The 13,504-nt window shown below is 41.3% G+C and overlaps 1 protein-coding gene across 1 annotated transcript in view; it reads left to right on the top strand.

The window, feature by feature from the left end:
* neb (nebulin) overlaps positions 1 to 13,086 on the top strand; it is a 66,336-nt gene extending 53,250 nt beyond the window's left edge. The window contains exons 123-141 of the mRNA XM_082508778.1: positions 401 to 505; positions 1,204 to 1,314; positions 2,013 to 2,123; positions 2,922 to 3,035; positions 3,720 to 3,824; positions 3,918 to 4,022; positions 6,290 to 6,394; positions 6,841 to 6,933; positions 7,821 to 7,913; positions 8,438 to 8,530; positions 8,859 to 8,951; positions 9,254 to 9,346; positions 9,960 to 10,052; positions 10,533 to 10,640; positions 11,000 to 11,186; positions 11,349 to 11,441; positions 11,649 to 11,789; positions 11,884 to 11,993; positions 12,234 to 13,086. Coding sequence (XP_082364904.1) covers positions 401 to 505; positions 1,204 to 1,314; positions 2,013 to 2,123; positions 2,922 to 3,035; positions 3,720 to 3,824; positions 3,918 to 4,022; positions 6,290 to 6,394; positions 6,841 to 6,933; positions 7,821 to 7,913; positions 8,438 to 8,530; positions 8,859 to 8,951; positions 9,254 to 9,346; positions 9,960 to 10,052; positions 10,533 to 10,640; positions 11,000 to 11,186; positions 11,349 to 11,441; positions 11,649 to 11,789; positions 11,884 to 11,993; positions 12,234 to 12,407 — 2,127 coding nt within the window. The 3' untranslated portion in view covers positions 12,408 to 13,086. The remainder of the gene's footprint in view (positions 1 to 400; positions 506 to 1,203; positions 1,315 to 2,012; positions 2,124 to 2,921; positions 3,036 to 3,719; positions 3,825 to 3,917; positions 4,023 to 6,289; positions 6,395 to 6,840; positions 6,934 to 7,820; positions 7,914 to 8,437; positions 8,531 to 8,858; positions 8,952 to 9,253; positions 9,347 to 9,959; positions 10,053 to 10,532; positions 10,641 to 10,999; positions 11,187 to 11,348; positions 11,442 to 11,648; positions 11,790 to 11,883; positions 11,994 to 12,233) is intronic.
* The last annotated feature ends 418 nt before the right edge of the window (positions 13,087 to 13,504 follow it).

The following is a 13,504-nucleotide window of genomic DNA, read 5'->3' as shown; positions in this document are numbered from 1 at the left end:
AATTTTAATGGGGTGTTTTAAAAATGCTGTTAAAATTGATATTTTAAAAAAATAAAAAATAAAATAAAAACAAAGAATACTCATTTTGTAATTGTTTATGATATAGCATATTTGGTATTATAGTTTTCTTTCCAGGGAGTCATTTCTCATATCAAGTCACTGTTAAATACCTTGATTGCATAATCAGTCGCAGTGAAGAGCCGTGCAAGCTTTTCTTTTCTGTTCTCATTTATATTAATTACAGTAATTTAACTTGTCTTGAATCTTACTGGATGGATACACCTTACAGCTTTTCTGTTTGATTTTCCCAGCGTACAGAAATGAATGGAAACCATGTGATATCCCCACAGTGTGTCTTTCCTTTGCAGACAGTTGAGTATGTTTGTGTGGGTCGTTACAGGTGAAATACAAGGAGAAGTATGAGAAGGAGAAGGGCAAACCTATGCTGGACTTTGAGACACCCACATATGTGACTGCTAAGGAGGCTCAGCACATGCAGAGTCAGGTAAATAAGCCTTCTGTTAACCTCTGCCAATGAAGTACGCACAGATGCAGTACGTTTTCCCATTGCAGACCTCTCTTAAAATCTTTAGTGCCTCCTTAAGCGCTATATTAACTTGTATTGTGTTGCCTCTTGTTGCTAGTTGGATGCAAAGCCATTGTTTATGTTATGCTTACAGAATGATTCTAAAGTATGGAAAAACATTTTACAATGCCTTTAGTAACTTTATTACACCAAAACTGCAATTCAGTAATTTTATAGTCACAAAATGTTTTAAATTGCAGAAAATTCACATCAGTAGCTCTTTACAGTCGTCCTATTGTAATACTGTGGCAGTGTAAAATGCGCTGAAAGGAAACTCACCCGGAAACTTCTGTATTGTTCACTTAATGCTATGACAGGTTATTTTCCTGTGAAGATGTCAAAGTAAAGTATGTGTTTGGCCTCTTTCCTGGAGCCTGCTTTATAGATTTTAATTACAATACGATATCCTAGTGTAGTTCCTTTTTCACAACAAACACCTCTTACACCTCCACACATGCACTCAGACACATTTACAGACATCAGATATACAGTTATGGGTGCTATCATGAGCAGAATGGTGCAAACAAGAATGAAGGGAGCTGCATTGTGAACCAGCACTGCTTGCATGTGGTTATCTGAGCTCTGTCTGTCCCTTGTGTTATCTCTGTGACCAATAGAAAGACTATAGGAAGGACTTTGAGGAGTACATGAGGGGAAAGAACCTCTCAGGCTTGGAGGTCACCCCTGCCATGATTCATGTCAGACACGCCACCAAAATAGCCAGTGAGGTAACTAAAGGACAACTTACATCTGATGGTGTCTCCTATTTACCTCACCCAAGCTTCATAATCGTACTAAGACAACATCACAATCGGTCTCTTTTTCTTTTCACCACTTTTTTTAGCCCTTCCCAGTTTGTCTTTTGCAGTATTATTAGTTTATTATTAACTTTTGCATGATTGTCTACAGAATAATAATGACCTACCCATCCTCCAGCCATCATGTGTCTTCCTAGCAGTAAAGTACTCAACTAATATTGAATAGATCTTCATTTTACAGTCCTTCACCAAGTAGTAGCTTACCACCAACTTTATGTGACAAGACTGCATGCATGTAATCATTTGTGTGAAACAACAGGGTGAAATGCTGATGTGAATTCCCATCTTGTTGATTTCCTTGTTGTTTTAATGAAGATTTTGTTTCTGCTCTTTCTGATTAAATGTGTTTCAACTTGTTTTTTCATTAGAATCCTGCCAAAATCACCAACGTCTCCAGTTTTCTCTGTAACAATATCACCGATTGTAATGATAATACATAAAAGCAGTGAATGTGTCTCTGCGTAACTTGGAAAGACTTGGTGACTTTGAGCTTTTTAAAGGCAAGCAGCAGAACTTGCCGACTGTATCGTTTGTCTGTCTGTGTGCTTTGGCCTGGCCTGCCTGTGTGCCCTTCTCTGCAGTCTCTCTGTTCTTCTTCCATCCTGTAGAAAGAGTACAGGAAGGATCTAGAGGAGGGGGTGAAGGGTAAAGGTCTAACTGTACTGGAGGAAACTCCGGAGCTTTTGAGAGCAAGAAATGCCACTCAAATCCTGTGTGAGGTACGACTGACCGAGAGGTGATGCGAACAACATCACGCTCTCATCCGAATGACTTCCAACAATCTCGCTCTTCATGAATCCTATCCCCTCTTAACTAAGCTTCACCATTGCACTAAAAGTGAGACTGTTGGGTTCACTCGTCCTCTTGTCCCTGCTTTCTTATGTCACTAATTTCCCATCATTGTATTTTGTGTTTCATGACCATAACCTAACCTTCATCTGCACCCTATTTAATTTTGCCATGATTTTCACTTGTACTCATATTTATTTGTGTGTTATGAATCCTACAAAAATCAGCCTCAGTTGTACCCAAAGCATATCTTCTCTTCTCTTGTTTTTCAAGTCAAACATGCAATGTTGAATTTTTATAGAATTTTAATGACTTTATCTTTTTTCATAAGTGATCCCGGTGCTTGCAGATCTCTTAATTGTTTTGTTGTTGTCGGTAGTGTTGTTTTTGAAAAGATATACTCTGAGTGCATTTGAGGTTGATTTGTAGATTGCAAGATAGATGTATGATGACTTAATGAACAAACTGAAGAAGTAGAAATAGTCTATTTTATGTCATGTCTCTAACTGCTGACTGCTGTTGTTTTATTTTCAGTTCTGTGTCAAGCTTCACACTCAGTCTTGTTACCACATCCGTTACGTAGATTCTGCTAACTTTCTCTATTCTCTGACCCCTCATGATTTCTGGTTTTGCAGCCCTCTTCAGTATGAATGAGTAGAAACCCCGTTTTGTGTTTTTTTTAGAGTAACATTATCATGTGTAAAAATTTTAACTTTTGGTGTTTACAGAGAGAGTACAAAAAGTCTCTGGAGCAGGAGATCAAGGGCAAGGGAATGCTGGCTTTGGCTACAGACACCCCAGACTTTATGAGAGCCAGGAATGCCACGGAGATCCTCAGTCAGGTCTGAATCTTAAATGTTTTTTGCATCGCTTTCTTGGAGCAGTGATTTCCAGAATGTGAGCTGCAGGCCCCTGATATGAAATGAAGGTATTATGAATTAATTATTTATGTAAAAGACAAAAAAAATCAGAGTGATTGCAGGTTAATTTGGACTGAAAAGATTCCAAGAGTAACAAAAGTCGAACATTTAGACTAGACAGAGTAAGACTGGGCTGATGAGAGGGCTATTTCTTCACACTAGGCTGAGGCTGATTAGGGAAGGGGAGACATGTGGGGAATGAGACACGGGTGAAAAAAGTCAGCACAATGACAACATTGGAAGTAAACTTACATAATGCACAAAGAAAAATCAAGCTTTGAGGAAAATGGGAACTAACTAAAAGACAAATGCTAAATATAGAAACAGCACACAGATACAAGGGAACAGTGAAGGAAGTAAACACAAATAACAAAGTCAAAGAAAGAACTTGAGTAAATACAAAATGACAGCTCAGGTCAATTTGTATTCACGAACATAAAAACAGGCATCAAAAACTCAGAAGACAAGAACTAGGCTAGAATGGTACAATAAATAAAACTAACGTTTGGTGAAACTATGAGCACACGTCTGGTGTTAAAAGGAATATCTGTTAATATTTTCCGCTGCATTTATGATCAGTGCTGACTGGCTGTTTTTCTTTTCCAGTCTAAGTACAAGCAGACCGCTGAGATGGACAGAGCCAGCTACACAACTGTCATCGATACCCCTGACATCATCCATGCTCAGCAGATGAAGAACATCGTCAGCCAGGTAGGTTACTGAACTGACCCAGCCACCACTCTCATCAGGATAAATCATTAGCATATATAAAAAAAATCACAAATTGTATTATCATCCAAACAGAAAAAATACAAAGAGGAGGCTGAGAAGACCATGTCTCACTATGTACCAGTCCTGGATACTCCAGAGATGCAGCGAGTCCGCGAGAACCAAAAGAACTTCAGCACTGTAAGTAACACACGAGGAGTTACGCCGCGTCCGGACAGGTCAGCACGTCCTGACTGAGGTTCTTTCAGCATCTTGTGTCTCTATGTGCGTCTTTATAGCTGCTGTAAAATTATATTTCCAGTACTTTATATGTTTGCAGGGGCGCCACCAAGGGGGGGCCACAGGGGGCCACTAGCCACACTTCAAAATTTGCTGCCCCCCCACCGAATGCCCCCACCCAGCAAGATTGTCCAATGTTGGTAATAATTCTAATAAACATGGGCACAAAAGAGAGGAAGACACCATATATTTACTCATTTAATCCTGTTTAAAACAGATTATTATGGATTTCATAATATTATTTGGTTTTCACAGAGACCTAAGCTAGGCATAATTATTCTTTTCCTTCTATGTTATTTGCCATATTTTTCAAGTAACCTACAGTGGGGCAAAAAAGTATTTAGTCAGCCACCGATTGTGCAAGTTCCCCCACCTAAAATGATGACAGAGGTCAGTAATTTGCACCAGAGGTACACTTCAACTGTGAGAGACAGAATGTGAAAAAAAAAATCCATGAATCCACATGGTAGGATTTGTAAAGAATTCATTCGTAAATCAGGGTGGAAAATAAGTATTTGGTCAATAACAAAAATACAACTCAATACTTTGTAACATAACCTTTGTTGGCAATAACAGAGGTCAAACGTTTACTATAGGTCTTTACCAGGTTTGCACACACAGTAGCTGGTATTTTGGCCCATTCCTCCATGCAGATCTTCTCGAGAGCAGTGATGTTTTGGGGCTGTCGCCGAGCAACACGGACTTTCAACTCCCGCCACAGATTTTCTATGGGGTTGAGGTCTGGAGACTGGCTAGGCCACTCCAGGACTTTCAAATGCTTCTTACGGAGCCACTCCTTTGTTGCCCGGGCGGTGTGTTTTGGATCATTGTCATGTTGGAAGACCCAGCCTCGTTTCATCTTCAAAGTTCTCACTGATGGAAGGAGGTTTTGGCTCAAAATCTCACGATACATGGCCCCATTCATTCTGTCCTTAACACGGATCAGTCGTCCTGTCCCCTTGGCAGAAAAACAGCCCCATAGCATGATGTTTCCACCCCCATGCTTCACAGTAGGTATGGTGTTCTTGGGATGCAACTCAGTATTCTTCTTCCTCCAAACACGACGAGTTGAGTTTATACCAAAAAGTTCTACTTTGGTTTCATCTGACCACATGACATTCTCCCAATCCTCTGCTGTATCATCCATGTGCTCTCTGGCAAACTTCAGACGGGCCTGGACATGCACTGGCTTCAGCAGCGGAACACGTCTGGCACTGCGGGATTTGATTCCCTGCCGTTGTAGTGTGTTACTGATGGTGACCTTTGTTACTTTGGTCCCAGCTCTCTGCAGGTCATTCACCAGGTCCCCCCGTGTGGTTCTGGGATCTTTGCTCACCGTTCTCATGATCATTTTGACCCCACGGGATGAGATCTTGCGTGGAGCCCCAGATTGTGGGAGATTATCAGTGGTCTTGTATGTCTTCCATTTTCTGATGATTGCTCCCACAGTTGATTTTTTCACACCAAGCTGCTTGCCTATTGTAGATTCACTCTTCCCAGTCTGGTGCAGGTCTACAATACTTTTCCTGGTGTCCTTCGAAAGCTCTTTGGTCTTGGCCATGGCGGAGTTTGGAGTCTGACTGTTTGAGGCTGTGGACAGGTGTCTTTTATACAGATGATGAGTTCAAACAGGTGCCATTCATACAGGTAACGAGTGGGGGACAGAAAAGCGTCTTACAGAAGACGTTACAGGTCTGTGAGAGCCAGAGATTTTCCTTGTTTGAGGTGACCAAATACTTATTTTCCACCCTGATTTACGAATAAATTCTTTACAAATCCTACCATGTGAATTCATGGATTTTTTTTTCACATTCTGTCTCTCACAGTTGAAGTGTACCTCTGGTGCAAATTACTGACCTCTGTCATCATTTTAAGTGGGGGAACTTGCACAATCGGTGGCTGACTAAATACTTTTTTGCCCCACTGTATATTTCACAACTGCATAATAAAACGGGAAATTCTGTTTTTGCTGTGCTACCCCATTTTTTTAGTTGTGGCCCCCACATGGCCACCCCTATGAAAAAATTCTGGAGGCGCCTCTGTTTGTATGTACTGTTTTAATGTTCTACTCCAGTTAGTTTTGTGCCTTAATCAGGGATATACGTGAAGACTTGACCTCTTTTTCATTGTGAAACATCTTAACTGCACTTTTGTTTTTCTCCTTGTAGCTTCAATACCAGGCTGACCTTAAAAACATAAAGGGCAAAGTGTCTACTGTAAAGGACACTCCTGAAATGCTGCGTGTTAAAGAGAATACAAAGAATTTCAGCTTGGTATCTACTCCGTAATATTTTTTCTTAACTTTTTCTAATATCACATTTTTTACATAATTCTTTGAATTAATTTTTTTGGGTTTGGCGTTCCACATTTTTTAACAAACCTTGATATGCAGCCCTTCTTTATTTAGAGCAAATTATTTTATTTTTTTTAACTTTGCAAAACAAGCAGTTTTTAATTTGTGTAACTAACTCTTAACCCTTGGTTCTATACTTTAACCTTTACTTAAAACTCTTAGTGCAGACGTTGTGGTGTGAAACGCTTTGCTCAAAGTGTTGTAATCAGGCAAAATGCGTGTGCTTTATTTTTTAAATGTTTGTATAGATGTTTGTCTCATTCTGTGTGCTTTTGTTGACGTGTGCTCCCAAAGGTGCAAGATAAGTAAATTAGCGCTCGGTGAGGCTAACCACTCGTTTATGCTTTGATTCCTCGTCCGTGTAAGATTAAGTACAAAGAGGATTTGGGAGGAGGAACAGCTTTGCCCGAGACCCCTGAGATGGAGAGGGTTAAACGCAACCAGCGCAACGTCAGCACGGTACTCAACAGAGTGACCCTGCCCTACCTCATTACTCCTCAGCCACTCCTCCCTCCATATTTCCTCCTCCTCTAGCATCAAAGAATAAAACCAGACCTGCCATCACATCTAATCTCTCCAAATAATAATTATATATTCAACTGTTTTTGTTTTTTGCAGAAACCTGTTTTTCATTCTAATTTTTTTTTGGAGCCCAGAAAGAATCCCTAGATGCTAAGAACTAGATGACCAAAAGTATGTGGAGACTTTATTGTGCCTTTGTTTGGGGCTGTTAGTTCACATTTGTTCATTTTACAGGACTTAACAGACTTGGGTACATGAAAAAAAGCCTTTTATATTTGGACCCTGACAGAACCCAGACCTCATCATGCAGGCTCAGCGTTTGAACTTATTAAGAGTCTTGTGGCTGATGTGGAGCAAATCCCTGCAAACACAACAGTAAATGCAACACATGAATGTCCATGCTTTTAAAATGCAGTCTCAACAAAACACGGTTGTATTATTTGTGTATCCACATACTTTTGGTGATATAGTGTAAACAGATGGTGTTTCCACTGTGAAATACTTTGAATCTTATCACCCACAGGGGACTGTGAGGACTTAACAGACTCATAATTAATTTCATCTGAACCTTGAAGTGATAAACTAAACTAAGCATCACTCACATGCACCTGCGTCTGAAAACCGATATGATCAGTAACCTTTTCATTTCAGTTGTTCTGAAGTCAACACCTGAAATGTGTGCGTTCTTTGTTAAATGTTTGTATAGATGTTTGTCTCATTCTGTGTGCTTTTGTTGACGTGTGCTCCCAAAGGTGCAAGATAAGTAAATTAGCGCTCGGTGAGGCTAACCACTCGTTTATGCTTTGATTCCTCGTCCGTGTAAGATTAAGTACAAAGAGGATTTGGGAGGAGGAACAGCTTTGCCCGAGACCCCTGAGATGGAGAGGGTTAAACGCAACCAGCGCAACGTCAGCACGGTACTCAACAGAGTGACCCTGCCCTACCTCATTACTCCTCAGCCACTCCTCCCTCCATATTTCCTCCTCCTCTAGCATCAAAGAATAAAACCAGACCTGCCATCACATCTAATCTCTTCAAATAATGATTTTACATTCAACTTTCTTTTTACAGATATCTGTCCTCGTGCTAATATTTCATTTTTATAACTCATTAGAGGACTTTTCTTGTTTCCACTGTAAAATAATTCACAGTTTATCATCCACAGGGGACTTTTAGAGCTTGCGTAATAACTCATTGTTAATTTCATGTGAACCCTGAAGTAATAAACTAAACTAAACATCACTCACGCTGAAAACAACCTGCATATTTTTACATTAGTCCCTTTAAATATACATAAATATGTCTGGAAATCAGTATCCTCTCATTTCAGGTGTTCATGTTGTTTTTATGAATAGCTGCCTGTGTATGTGTCTACAGTACAAACTGTGCTTTTGTTTGTCACCGTCTGATTTTGCACCTGTGTAACTTGTGCAATGGGCAGATACAGTACAAGGACTCTGTGGGTCAAGGCACAGCCATACCAGATCTGCCTGAGGTGAAGCGGGTCCGAGAAACCCAGAAGAATATCAGCCTGGTAGAGGAAAAAGACTGCAGTGACCCTAATATGACTTCCTTATAATAACTCCCCCCAAACGCCCTCTGATCTCATCTTACTTATCTAGAAAACTTTACCTTTCCTGTATTTAGCGCTGGTTTTCCCCTCCTACATCCTAACCATGTTCCATACGTCATTTCCTTTTACGAGACAAAAATACCCTCCCTTTTCCTTATTACTCCGCTTTGGAATTTTTCTGTCTTTTTTAATTTTTTGAAATTCCTTCCTTCCCTCCTAAATTGAAAACTAATCATCTTTTGAGTGTGTTACAACAATAATTGACTTTTTTGTGCTGTTTTATTCAAAGCATCAATACAAAGAAGGCGTGGGAGGAGGCACATCAATATCAGAGACGCCAGAAATGGAGAGAGTTAAACGCAATCAGCAAAATATTAGCACGGTACTCCACTGCAGTGAACCCCTAGTCTCCGATTTGCATCCGTTCATCCCTCCACCTCAAACAGTGCCATAACAATTCTCCTTAGCCTCCAGTAGATCTTCCCAGTAGTTGTTGTGTGTGTCTAACATAAACCTGCTTCTTTATTTTTTAGGGAACGATGTGTGTTTAATTTCATGTTCTGTCTCTGCTGTGATTTTTGGTGCCGCTTGTGGCTTTTTGTCTGCGTGTTTTTCTGTTATTGATCTGTTACTTACTTTTTTTTGTACTTTCTCTGCACGAATCCCCAAATTTTATTTGGTTAGATAAAATACAAGGACTCTCTGGGTCGAGGAACAGCTATACCGGATCTCCCTGAAGTGAAGCGAGTCAAAGAAACCCAGAAGCACATCAGCTCGGTAGTGGAACCGTACCACGTTTGCTCCTAACTGTGAACAGTAGAGTCCTATAATAATGCCTATCATACACTTCCCCCTTCCTCATCATCTCTTGCTCATCTCATCAAGCTCCATCCAGGGCCCAGACTGCCCATCCATCTAATTTACACCCTTGCCTTTTTCTCTTTATTATTTTAATCCTCAATCATCAGTCCCCTAAACTGAATAAAATCTTCCTTTTTGGTCTGTGAGTCTACTATCTTCTAACCTGCAGCTCATCTTTCTTCACATTAAGCTGCTGTGTGCTGCTCTTAATTTCCACTTCACAGCTAAATCTCCTGCTAAAGCATTAGGGATGTTTGTCTCCACGTACAGCAGAGATCCTGGCTGCTCAGCAGGAGCTACCAGGATGGATCACTCTATAGGACCAATTTCTCAGACGCTGCTTAAATATACCAAAATAATATACCAAAAAAATGCCACCAACTAAAGAAATGACCTCTCTGAGTTTAATCAATCTCAGATATTTCCAGAAAACTCCTCCTTGTCAATGAAAGCAGTCCTATAGGTGTGCGTGGTCTGTATGTTTGAGTTTCTGATTGGCCCCTCGGGGTGCTGTGCTTCTGCCCTGTAGGTGTTGTATAAAGACAGTTCAGCCAAGGGAACGCCTGTGGTGTTTACTCCAGAGATGGAGCGGGTGAAAAGGAACCAAGAAAACATTAGCTCGGTACCTTTCAGAACCTGTAGAACATGTTCTGCTGAAGAAATGTTCTACTCCTACCTCTTTTTAACCCTTCTCTAACTCTGATGTGTCCCCCTGGCTCTTGTTAATCGTATTAATTCACCTGACTGCACTCTCTCTCTTTTTTTTTAAATATGTTTAATACCTCCAGCTGTGGTGTGCCTGTGCACATCATCACTGCTAATCTCTCCTGCTGTTTTACCACTTGATCTTATTCCTTTCGGTCTCCCACTGAAGATTGGAAAATAACTTTATTTCCTTTTAATAATTCGCCCACTTAATAAAAGTCTCCCTGCTAATTCATCCCAGTAGTGCCATAGCTCATCCCAGCAGCTGCCTGTGTCCTCTTGGCATTAAGTCTCTCTGACCACACCTCTTGTGCTGTGGATGCTAACAGCTATTGAATGATGGTTTGGGAGTGTGAAATATTTTAGATCCTTACTACTTTTGATCTGTCATTTCTAGGTTCTGTACTCTGACAGCTTCCGCAAGCAGGTCCAGGGCAAAGCCGCCTTTGTTCTGGACACACCTGAGATGAGGCGCGTCAGGGAGACTCAGCGTATCATTTCTGGGGTAAGTTTTTGTGCTTGTTTGATTAATTTCTGTTCTAAGTGGAAAAGTGCTTTCGTTGTTACTTGACTACTTGAAGAGTAAGGCTTCAGTACTCTTTGACACCTCATCATCTCAAAATGATTCAAAACAAGAATCTGGTCGCCAGTCTTAAACAATGTTGCTACACAAAGACAAACTAAAATTAGAATTGATTCAATAATGGAGAAATAATGGGTTTGGTATAGAGAAAAAAGACAGACAACACATTTTAGTATTTTAAGTAGTTAAAGTGGAGGCTGGCATCGATGCCAGTTTGGTTGGCTCGTGCAAAATGGGTCCATCCGCCCTGCAGCTTCACTTACTGTATTTGTGCACTTCAGGTGAGATACCACGAGGACTTTGAGAAGAGCAAGGGCAGCTTCACTCCCACCACCACTGATATTGTGACAGAGCGTGTGAAGAAGAACACGCAGGACTTCAGCGACATCAGCTACCGTGGCATCCAGAGGCGCGTGGTGGAGATGGAGAGGAGACGTGCCATAGAGCACGACCAGGAGACCATCACTGGTAACGACAACAGCAAGCACTAAGCTTTAGGAGTTGTTAGCTTGTTAGCAAAAAATAAATAAAACTGAAAGACAAAATACCTCAAAATTACATTCTGGAGAGACATACCTGAAGCAAAACTGTAATACGGACTGTTATCGGCTGATCTATTCATCTCCTCAGATCTGCGTGTGTGGCGCACAAACCCCGGCTCTGTGTTTGACTACGACCCCGCTGAGGACAACATCCAGTCCAGGAGTCTGCACATGATGTCAGGTGATTGAAATTCTAGAGGATCGATTCAGAGAGCCAAAGCTTTAGTTATGCTCCCGATGGATTTATTCAAAGTTATCATTAAATGTCAGGGAAGCTAAGTGACTGGCAAAGGATTATGTATTGCTTCTCGTGTGTGAAGCAGGTGTGTCACTGATAGTTAAATAAATAATACGCATTTGAAATAATGTCTTAATGCTGTTCTGACAGTACAAGCTCAGCGTCGCAGCAAGGAGCACTCCCGCTCCACCAGCGCTTTGAGCGGCGTGGCTGATGAGAAGTCTGAGGTGTCCCAGGATGCTGACCACCACATGTCCCTCTACAGCAATGGCTTCATGACCTCCTCTATTGGTAACCCTCATCAGACTAAACAGCAACAAATACACTTGAGAGTGAAGAATAATTTCCCCTCTACTTAATCTGTTTGTTATTTTAACATCTTCAGGCTACCAGCATGCTACTGTGAAGACCGTGGAGCTGCAGCAGAGGTCATCTTCAGTGGCCACCCAGCAGACCACAGTCTCTTCCATTCCCTCACACCCCTCTACTACCGGGGTTAGTAACATATATTTATATTGTACATACACTCCATTCGCTTTACATGGTTTAACTTTTCTCCTGTGGGGAGTGATGCTACAGGTGATGCTTGGTGTGGTCAGGTAAAGCAGGTTTGAAACGTTCAGTGGGATTATCATTATTTTAGTACATCAGTTACATTATTTTATGGCCTGAAGAAAAGAAGCTGAATTTAAAATTTCTGCTTGTTTGTCAAGTGTGTCCATCTCTTTCCTTCAGAAAACCGTGCGTGCCATGTATGACTACACCGCAGCCGACAGTGACGAGGTGTCCTTCAAGGACGGCGACGTCATCGTCAACGTGCAGTCCATCGACGAAGGCTGGATGTACGGTACTGTTCAGCGTACCGGCAAGACCGGCATGCTGCCAGCCAACTACGTTGAAGCAATCTAAAGACAGAGCCCGCCCACGGTCCCTCCGTAGTGGGCGCGATGCATCCACAGGGCAAACTCATCGGTCTTCCTGTGATCACAGCTGTGGCTTAGTGCAATGTGTAGCTTGTAGTGTCTGTACTTGTATTTTACTTGTATTGTGATTCTCGTGGAGTCTGTCATCATTAATATGCTGCTGCCCCCGCTCCCTGTGGATGTGATATTAGCTTCATGCCATGACCCATATAAATAGATCTGATTATACATAATGTGCCTACTACGAATGACAACGTGTTAGATTGTTTTAACTATTCTGTTCCTGTCCTGGAAAAGCGAGGCTAACACACAAACTGGCCCTTTGATTTTGTACATTTCAAACATTTCATTTACGTTATTTATCATTTTTTTGTCCAACGTATTTTCTCTGAAACACAACGGGCTCGAAAAGTTTCATGTAACCCTTTTAACGGAGAGTCCATGTAGAGAAAATATGAACGTTAGAAAGGAGTAAGTCACCATCTACCTCCTCCATGATGAAATCATGAGAAGCTCTCTGCGCCAAGCCTCAGTTTTCCCTCCTTTATAACGAAGGCTGGCCACTAGTAAAATGTGTGTTTTGTTTCTCCCGATTATTTAGGTCCTGGCTAAAGCACGTCCTCTACCTTCAATCAGTAGCTAATAAAGCACACCAAGTTCCTGCACCACTCTGCCTCCTCCTCTTCATTTCAGACTCTTTCATTAGATCACTGCTAAAAACTCTTTTCACTGCACCAGTCGAACGGTAGAAGTTCCCCGAGCCAAATACAAAACAGTCTAGACACGAGCCCTTCTCAATTATCGGTTCTTACATCCTTCATTCTTTTCCTCACTTCCTCCCCTTGCATTAATCCCTCCCCTCTGAGGAGGTGGCAGGCCGAAAAGACGGGGGAGGAAACGGGGAAATGACTAAATGAGACGTGTTTGCTTTGGAGCAGGAATTTTAGATTAAATATTTGTGTGGTTACAGCTTCATCATGTCCATTGTTTCCTTATTGCCTATTACAGCTGTGGTTTATTATCTCAGATGAGGATGTGTTAATAGCAGAGCTCATTTCATTTCACAGTTTGTTTGTGTTTTTT

The sequence above is a fragment of the Aulonocara stuartgranti genome (genome assembly GCF_965226115.1).
Source record: "Aulonocara stuartgranti genome assembly, chromosome: 16".
NCBI classification, from domain to species: Eukaryota; Metazoa; Chordata; class Actinopteri; order Cichliformes; family Cichlidae; genus Aulonocara; species Aulonocara stuartgranti.
Note: the sequence above shows the minus strand (reverse complement) of the source record. Positions and strands in the feature narration are given on the sequence as shown.